The sequence below is a fragment of the Gekko japonicus genome, unplaced genomic scaffold (assembly GCF_001447785.1).
Source record: "Gekko japonicus isolate JY-2015 unplaced genomic scaffold, Gekko_japonicus_V1.1 scaffold336, whole genome shotgun sequence".
Classification (NCBI taxonomy): Eukaryota; Metazoa; Chordata; class Lepidosauria; order Squamata; family Gekkonidae; genus Gekko; species Gekko japonicus.
The window spans coordinates 537,699-547,203 of NW_015172014.1; the positions used below are offsets into that span (position 1 = coordinate 537,699).

A 9,505-nucleotide genomic window follows, 5' to 3' on the forward strand; every position below is an offset into this window, starting at 1 on the left:
GTATGGGGTACAGCCCCCCCCCCCAGCTGCCGGAATTGGGGGAAAGCCTGCCCTCGGGGCCGGGCCGGATCGAGGCCACCTTCTCCTCCCGCCCGGATTCCCTGGCCGTATGTGAATGAAGCGCAGTCGGTGTGGTTGGGGGGGGGAGTGGGGGGGCCCTGAGTGCGTCAGCTTCGGAGCCAGATGGCGTCAGTGTTTATACTGTACATTTTCCCGAGTTATGAATGGAGTTCGAGGGGCCTCCGTGAATCGGGTGACTAGATAGTATTGAAGTGGGGTGGGGGGGTGGGGTTCGGAAGGCGGCGCCCGTGTGGATGTTTTGCAGGGACTGGAGGAGAGGAACGGGGCCTGGACAGGGGTGCTGCACTGCTACCCGCTCGTCCCCTGCGAGCCAGACCGTGGGTCCTCAGTAGCCAAGCGTCCCTCATCTCCCCCCCCCCAATTTGGGGTGCCTGTCAGGGGTGGGGGCCAGACTGCAGCGGCCTGGCCCCCAGTGGGCCCGGCCTGGTCCCTTCCACAGCCCTCCTTGCGTGGCTCTGGATCCCGGAAGAGAGGAAAGGCCCGGGAGGATTCGCATTGGCAGCTCTCGCCCAGCTGGATGGCGGGGGGCGGGCAGCCAACGGTGCCGCTGCCATTGCCTGCACCCCCCCCTCCATCCTTCAGGGAGCCCCTTTGCCTGCTGGCCCTGCTCTTCCCCATGGCTGTTGCAAGTCGATTTATTTTATTTATCTACTCCATCGATACGCTGCCTCTCTCCCCGATGGGGACCGGAGGCAGCCGTCCTCCCGTCCCCCGTTTTAACCTTCCAACGACCCTCCGAGGTAGGCTCGGCCGAGAGTCGCCCAGCAAGGTCACCCCCAGCAGGCTTCCATTCAGTGTTCCCTCTAAGCTGAGTTAGTGTGAGCTAGCTCACAGTTTTTTAGCCTCCGGCTCAGACATTTTGGTCTTAGCTCAGGAAGGAGGGCTCCAGACCAAACTAATTTAATGCAGCAGCCAAATTGCTCGCTCACAGCTTTAAGGCCAGTAGCTCACAAAGTAGAATTTTTGCTCACAAGACTCCACAGCTTAGAAGAAGAGGAGGAGATTGAATTTATACCCCGCCCTTCACTACCCAAAGGTGTCTCCGAGCGGCTTACAAACTCCTTTCCCTTCCCCTCCTCACAACAGACACCGTGTTAGGTAGGTGGGGCTGAGAGAGCTCTGACAGAAACTGCTCTTTTTCAAGAACAGCTCTTATCAGAACTACGGCTTGCCCAAGGTCATCCAGCCAGGTGCAAGTGGAGGAGGGGGGAATCAAACCCGGTTCTCCCAGATTAGAGTCTGCACACTTAACCACGACACCAAACTGCCTTAGAGGAAACTTTGCTTCCATGGCAGAGCAGGGATTCAAACCTGGGTCTCTTGGATCTAAGGCCAGCGCACTAAAGCACCCCACCGGCTCTCTGGAGCAGGCCTATAGGCAGGATTTTTAAAGTCAGGGGGCATTTAAATTTCTTGGGGGGGGGGCACTGGCTCATCAGATTAAAGGAGTACCCGGCTCCTTCCCTACATCCGCTGCCACTTGGGGGCCCTGGGCTGGATGGGAAGTTGAGGGGGCCTTCCCAGTGAGTCGGGGGGGGGCTAGCCCCGAGGTGCCCCGCTGCAGCTATGTACCTGCTGTGGAGTCGGGGCAAATCTCTGCCAAGGTTCCCCCACGCAGCCCGGATGGAGAGCATCATCTCACGCTGGCACGGATCCCCTCGCCTGGGGCCACAGCCCCCTGGGGGCTTCAGGGAAGCTTTTTTTCTGGGTCTTGGAGAAGGGGGGGGCCACACCGCCCCTGTCCTGAAGCGCTTGCCTGAACGGCCTCCTCCCCTGTGGAGTACAGACCACCCACCCCTCCCGAGGTTAATTTCCAACCCAGAGGATTTTTCAGCCAAAGGGGTCAGCCTCAGTCTGGACGAACGCTTCATAGAATCATAGAATGTTAAGAGTTGGAAGGGACCTTGCAGGTCATCTAGTCCAACCCCCTGCACTCTGCAGGAGTATACTGAAAGTTAGCCCTACATACCTACAACCACTGTTCCCTCTAAGCTGAGTTAGTGTGAGCTAGCTCACTGTTTTTTATCCTCCAGCTCACACATTTTTATCTTAGCTCAGGAGGGATGGCTCCAGAGCAAACTATCACCATCCTGGTTGCCCTCTTCTGGACACGCTCGAGCTTGTCAACATCCTTCCTCAAATGTGGTGCCCAAAACTGGACACCGTACTCCAGGGGAGGCCTGACCATAGCCGAATAGAGCGGAACTGCCACCTCCCGTGATCTGGACACAAGGCTTCTATTGATGCATCCTAAGATTGCATTAGCTTTCTTCACAGCTTCAGATAACATGCTTCTCTGACCTTCAGACCCCTGCATGTAGAAAGCTAGCATATCAGGGCAAGGGGTCCCCAAACCACTCACCTTCTGGAAGCAGGAACAGCCCTGAAGCCGCACCATCCGGACCCCCTGTTGACGGGCAGGCCTCAAGCCACGTCTACCACAGAGCTAGGCTTGCCAACCCCAGGTTAGGAAACTCCTGGAGTTTGGGGGGCAGAGCCCGGGACGGGCGGGGTTGGAGGCCAGGAGGGACCTCGGCTGGATGTGACGCCCCAGGGTCCACCCTCCCTCCAGGGGGACTGGCGCCTGCAGTCTGGAGACCAGCCGTGATTCCAGGAGATCTCCAGGCCCCGCCTGGACGTTGGCCACCTTACACTCAACCGGGCGTGACTTCTTGTTCTGGGGCCGGAAAGTGACTCTTCCTCTGGCGGGAGTGGCGGTCCTTGGGAGGGCTCTCTTCTTCCACTGGGAGGGGGGGGCGTAATCAGCCAGAGGCCTTGCGGTGCAGACTTTAAAAAAAAATATTAATGAAATGGAACTGGTCGTGTCTTTGAAAGGGAACACGGCAGTCTCATTAGCAGCTGTAAATAATTCATGCCAGCCCTCCGTTTGAGCCCAGGGGACTGGCTGCCGGGGGGAGGGGGCCTCCGCCCCCTCCCCGCTCCAAGCCCCCCCCTGCAGTTGTGGGAAGCCTTTAAAGAATCCACCACCCCCTTTGAATGCAGGGGGGTGCTTAGACATGCTGGCCTCCCTCACTGACCTTGGCTCCTCCTAACCATGATGTAAGGAAGAATCCAGGCCTCTGCTCAGTCCCCCAAACTCTCTCCCAGTGTTCCCTCTAAGCTGAGTGAGTGTGAGCCAGCTCACCGCTTTTTAACCTCCGGCTCACAGATTTTTGTCATAGCTCAGGAAGGACGGCTCCAGAGCCAACTAATTTATGCAGTAGCCAAATTGCTCGCTCACAACATTAATGCCAGCGGCTCACAAAGTAGCATTTTTGCTCACAAGACTCCACAGCTTAGAGCAGTGGTGGCGAACCTATGGCACGGGTGCCAGAGGTGGCACTCAGAGCCCTCTCTGTGGGCACGCGTGCTATCGAATTAAAGTGTTGAATTCTCTGCCAAATAATTTTAAGTAAATGAAAGCATTTGGGATTGCTTTCCTTACTTTGTTACATCATCTTTAAGTTAATGTATGAGTTGTTTTTTCTAAAGTAAAACCTCAGTATTCAGGTTAAATTGCTGTGTTGGCCCTTTGCGATAAATAAGTGGGTTTTGGGCCGCAGTTTGGGCACTCGGTCTCTAAAAGGTTCGCCATCACTGGCTTGGAGGGTACATTGCTCTCTCCCATGTTCGCTCCCTCTGTGCCTCTCTCTCTGTCTCTCTTTCTCTCTGTCTTTTCCATTTTTGCTCCAATATCAAGGCCCAGCAGGCAGTGTTCCCTCTAAGCTGAGTTCGTGTGAGCCAGCTCACAGTTTTTTAGCCTCCGGCTAACCCATTTTTGTCTTGAGTTCAGGACGGATGGCTCCAGAGCAAACTAATTTATGCAGAAGCCCAATCGCTCGCTGACGACTTTCGTGCCAGCAGCTCACAAAGTAGATTTTTTGCTCACGAGACTCCACAACTTAGAGGGAACATTGCCAGCAGGTGACAGTGTAAGGGTCCAGTGACAGTGGGAGGGGCCCCCCCCCCCCGAGCTTGTGCAGGGTGCATTTCCTGCTTTAACATGCATCCTGTGCTGCTGCGGCTTCAGCAGAACCCTTCTCCATTTCCTTCAACCCTTCCCCCGGACCGTAGGTTTGGAAATAGAACACTGGAGCAAACAATGATCGGATGACGGCATAACGGCCGATGATCTGAAATGTAGGAGTAGGCAGCCTTCCGCTGGTTCTTCGCCGATTGCAGAAGGGGTTTCTCGCACCCGCTCAGGATTCGTCTGTCTCTGAAGAAAACAATTCCCCTCACCTAGAAATGTAGCACCTCAGGGAAAAGCCTGCGTCCTCACGCCCTTGTTCTCTGTACACAAGAATTTTTTTTTTAATGGAGCATTCATTTTTGCCACCAGCTGTAAAGTGAAATGGTATAGCCCCGATCTCCGTGGACTGCTGCAGTCATAATGCATGGGGGAGGCCCTGTGCCCATGCACAGCTGTGTACTAGCAATGCACAAGTATATTGTGCCTGCCGCTTGGGGTGGGCCTTTTGAGTTTCCGTCTTCTTGGTGCCCTTTGAAGTGCAGTGTTTGTCGTTCCGTGGAGTGCACCCGGATGCATGGTGTGGTTCCTTGTGGTGTGATCTGCACAATCTTGGAAGGTTACCCGTGCCATTGTATGTGTTTGTGTGTTCCAGTCCTTTTCATGGCCGTCAGTTTACCAGTGATGTAATTTGTGTGCCTGCTGTGTTGTGAACACCAGGTGTGTTGCATCGGCTGTGGCAGAGTGTGTTGTGTTGTGTTGGCGCAGTGAACGTCGTTTTTGGTGTGGCGTGATGTCTGGCAACGCAGCAGCTCAGCATTTGGGGGTGTGGTCTTCACGTTGTGTGGCCTGGGGTGGTGGTTGTGTTAGTGGCCTGCAGGGTGTTCCTCGTTGGATGGTGTGGGTGTCTGCGTTTGGATCCGTGCTGTGTGAACCAGGGGCATGTGGGCATGTGGAGACGTGGGCTGGCCCTCATCCTGCATTCACACAAACACACGCGCGCACACGCACAGGCCGGCATACACCTTTCACCCCCTCATCATCAGCGCCCCGATATCCAAGGCGCACACGCACTGTCTCTGTGCCATTCCGCCCCTAGAAAAGCTTAGATTCTGAGGTTTGCATACGTTGTAATGCCTATTTGCATATACGTGTTTGTTGTGCATGATTCTGTTTATGCGCGTTGTGGGGAAGTGCTGTGCATGATTTTCTGCAATCTATCCCAGCTTCTGAAATTTCAGCGGGCCCTGCCTATGCGTTTGGAAGCTTCCCCGAAGGACTAGAAGCTTGCTTCTTCTTTTTTTAAAAATGAGATTTCGGAGACTCCATGCTCCTGGCACATGAGTGCAGAGTGTGCTTGTTCCTGGACCCACCCCCCTTTCGAGCAAGGCTGAAGTTGTCCGAACTTGGTCCCCAAATGACAAGCGGATGACAGACAGCTGGCGACAGAACCGTGCTCCTGCCGGATGCGTGCGCTCCCGTGTGCCACGGGACGTGCACCTCTCCCCACAACCCGGCCCAGGCCTCCTCGGTGTTGCCTCCCTCTTGCGCGGGCACGCAGAGGCAGCATGAAGAAGGCCGTGAGACAAACACACGCAGGGAGCCTCCGCCGCAGCACGCGGCGACATGTGCCTCCAGAGCTTCCACAGACTTGCTCCCACACAGTCCCCTCCGCCTCCCCCGCCCACCCACTCGCAGCTGCCAACCTGGCAGAGCCCAGAGCACGGCAGTCTCCCCCCAAAACCAAGTGACCCCGGCATCCGGTACCCCTTTGTGCTTGCCCGCAGCCATCTTCTCCCGACGCTTGGCTTCGAACCCTCCATCCACTTCCCCTTCTCCCAAACGGGCAAAGACCACCTGGGGGGGGGGGTTAATGGAAGCCACCCCCTCTCCTCTCCCCTCCCCTCCCCCTCCCCTCCAATAGGCCTCTGTCCCTTCTCACACCCAAGAATTAAATACTTCTGCCTGTGTTTAAAATGAATGCATAGTTTCTGGGGAGTGGTGGTGGGTTCTTCTTGAGAGGGGGAGGCGATGGATTTGTGCCTAGGGGAGGAGTTGGGAGTCTGGACTCCCGGCTCCTTCGGGACAGGGGGTTGGCCAGGGCCCCCTTGGCTCAGGTGGCATGAGGCTCCGGTGGGGGGATGGGGACACACTGACGGCCGGAGTTCTGTCCCAGTCTTCAACTGGGCCCCTGTCGGAAGGTGGGTTGAGCTTCTCCTTCGCTGGGGTGGGGGGGGGGGGGGCCGAGGCCAGAGAGGCACATTAAGTATGCGCATTTCCCAGGGTCCCTTGCTTCCAGTTTGCCTGGGCGTTGTAGTCATAAAAATTTGAAGAGGCGAAGATTAAAATGTACCAGGGAAGCCCGGTGCCAAGGAAGCATGGCGTAATGGCCCGCCGGGCAGACACAAAGCTGATACAGCAGGGAGCGGTATTTGCCGGGGGGGGGGATGGGGGGGAGGCCAGCGTCAGCAAAAGAGATGGACCTCGGGCAAGGCGGAGCAGTTCTGGCCCTCCGCAGATACAAACCCCCCCCCTCGCTCTCTCCTGCCTGCCTGCCTGCCTGCCTGCCCTGGTTGAAATATTAACATGCACGGTGTGTTAATCTTCCAGTCTTGTAGAGCAGATGGAAACCCAGGGGAGAATCGGCATAAAAATAAAACATCACGGGGAGGGCCGCCTCCCAAAGACTTGATGCGTTTCCCATTCCCAAACGGCGTCCTACAAGGAAAGTTTAGGACCCACGAAAGCCGCCACCACCACCACCCCCCAGCCCTTCGGAAGTCTCCTTTAGGTGGCTTTCTGAATAAAGCATTCCGTTTTTAGACATACAAAATATTCAGCGACTCTTGTGTGGATTTTAGCAGTTGGGGTTTTTTAGAAGACAAAGCTAGCTTCTAGATCTTATTGGGGGGGGGGAGACATCCAAATTTGCAGTACTGAATATATTTCCTCTTTCCCGTGTAACGATTCCTGCCCCGTACAAAGCTACCCTGTTGGGTTTCTTTTGGAGGGGAAGGGTTCAGTGTAAGACCCTTAGCTGATCGTGCCCCTGGAATGAATCACTTCCGAGGCGAGATGACAGACAGATGGCTGGTTTCTGTGAGAAGCCTTGTACTTCTCTTAAAGCGGGTCTCTAGTCCCTGTGGAGGAGGGCTGATAGGTCTCCCTTTTAACAACTCGTCTATTTAGGATCCCCTGGGATAAAGGGGGGGGGGTTGAATTCAAATTAAACAGCAGTAATAGTCAATTATTAAAAGCCTTTGGAGTTCACTCCTAGAGAGAAACTCATCAACTGCAAAGTGTAGCCCCTCCCCCTCCCCAAATCTTTCCTCCGCTTATTGCAATCTTTAAATCTCTTTTCCTGCTGTTTTGTGCACTGGAGCCAGAGATTTACACAAACGTTCGTTCCCTTTCCGGGCGAAACTGGAGTTTGCATCCCCTGAAGGCCAAACCCTCTGGCTCTTCACAACTCCCCCCTCCCCTGCAAAGTTCCCCCCACCCCATCTTTGCTGTGTTCCCCTCTCGTCACGAGGGATCCGGGCACAGCTAATATGGGAAGGCGCCGGTGCACCCAGAGCATCCTGAACTATGGCGATACCCACGTTGCCACGGTAACCTTCTCCCCCAGAGGCACCGATGCTGTTTCCATGGCATTGCCGTGGTTACCGTTGTCGGGCGGATGGTGGAGGTGGGGGAACAATTCTTCCGGAAAAAGAGAAAGAATAAAAGGGGAGGGGGGGGGACAGGTTGGCTGCCACTTGGGCAAGAAATTGTGTTTTTAACACCCCTGAAGAGAAGGCATCGATATCGCCAGAAGGGTTTATTATTTTTTATTTATTTATTTGCAAGTCTCCTTCTAAAAGCACAGTGCCCCCTACTGTTGAAGTTTAAGATGGCAGCTTGCAAAGGCCGGGTTGGATTCCCCCTCCTTGCTGGTATTGGGTGACCTTAATTTCACCCCGCTGATTGGTCGGACCCATCTGTAATTCGCATCCGTGGCCTCCTTTTCCTGCCCTGTCTGTGCATTCCAAGGAGGGGAGATTGATGGTAGGGGACAGATTCGAAGCCTGTGTCTTCTAAGCCGGTTCCCTTGTCCCTCTCCGTGTTCGAGGGCATCGGCTTGGCCTTCCGGGGGTCTCCGCACAAGGTCTGATATCCTTGGGGGGGGGGGGGGGGGTGGTGGAGGCTTTGCTCAGCCTTGGGTTTGCATCCTGCCGCAAGCAAGGGGGCACGACCCCCCCCTCCCAGGGTCTCCTGCACAAGCCCTGCTGCTACGCGCCACGTTGAAATCTTCTGATGACCCCTTTTGGAATCCACGTTCCTGGATGGGCAGGAATGTCTTGTGGGCCTCGAAGCCTAACATGCTCGGCTGGTGTTAAACTTCCAGAGGTGCGGCCATCTTGGAGGGGTGTCCTCCAAGAGAACATTGGCAGGGGGGGCTGGAAGGGGACAGCCTCAGCGTGTGTCTCCCCCCCCCAGTGCTTTGGCTCCCGAGGAAGAGGGGCAGGAGTTATTTTGGCTGCCTCCTTGCCCTCTGGGGCCCAGCTCTGCCTCGCGCATGGAAACGATGCTGCCTTGGGATTGGTGTGCCACATAAAAACTTCTCTCTCTCTCTCTCTCTCTCTCTCTCTCTCTTTCTCTCTCTCTCTCTTTCTCTTTGTCCTCTCTCTCTCTCTCTCTCTCTCTCTCTTTCTCTCTATTTTTTTCCTCCTAGGCCAATTCTCCACCAGTGATAGTCAACACAGATACCTTAGAAGCACCCGCTTACGTGAGTGACTCGGAAATTCAGTCCCCACCGTCCTATCCGTGCCCTTCGCTGTCTTTCCTTCCTCCAAAGGTCGGCTTTCTCCTCTACTTGGCCCAACATCTTGCAAAAACGTTTTGCCCAAAAGGCACCGTTTGAATATGATTGTTTGTTGTTGATGTTATTAACCATGCTTCCTCTTCGCGCGGCGCTTTCGTTGTTCAGAGCCCTTCACGTACCCTGTTTTGTTGTAGTAGCGCCAGCCCTGCCGGGTAGGTACATCTGCAGAAGGCATCCCGGGGTTGGGGAACAGGTAGGGCGAGAAAGAGGATTCGTGGCAGAGCGTGGGCGCCTTTCCGATTCGTAGCTCAGCTTAAGAACTTAAGAGACCATAAGAGAAGCCACTGTTGGATCAGGCCAATGGCCCATCCAGCCCAACACTCTGTCACACAGTGGCCAAAAATACCAGGGGGCATCCGGAGGTCCAGCAGTGGGGCCAGGACTCTAGGAGCCCTCCCACTGTTGCCCCCCCCCCCAAGCACCAAGAATACAGAGCATCACTTGCCCCAGACTGAGAGTTCCTATCTATACCTTGTGGCTAATAGCCACTGATGGACCTCTGCTCCATATGCTTATCTAATTCCCTCTTGAAGCCGTCCATGCTTGTAGCTGCCACCACCTCCTGTGGCAGTGAATTCCATGTGTTAATC

At 55.2% G+C, this 9,505-nt stretch overlaps 1 protein-coding gene across 1 annotated transcript in view; it reads left to right on the forward strand.

Moving 5' to 3' along the window:
• The window catches only part of DLG4 (discs large homolog 4), a 184,713-nt gene that overhangs the window by 144,688 nt on the left and 30,520 nt on the right, over positions 1–9,505 (forward strand). The window contains exon 5 of the mRNA XM_015420309.1: positions 8,766–8,888. Coding sequence (XP_015275795.1) covers positions 8,766–8,888 — 123 coding nt within the window. The remainder of the gene's footprint in view (positions 1–8,765; positions 8,889–9,505) is intronic.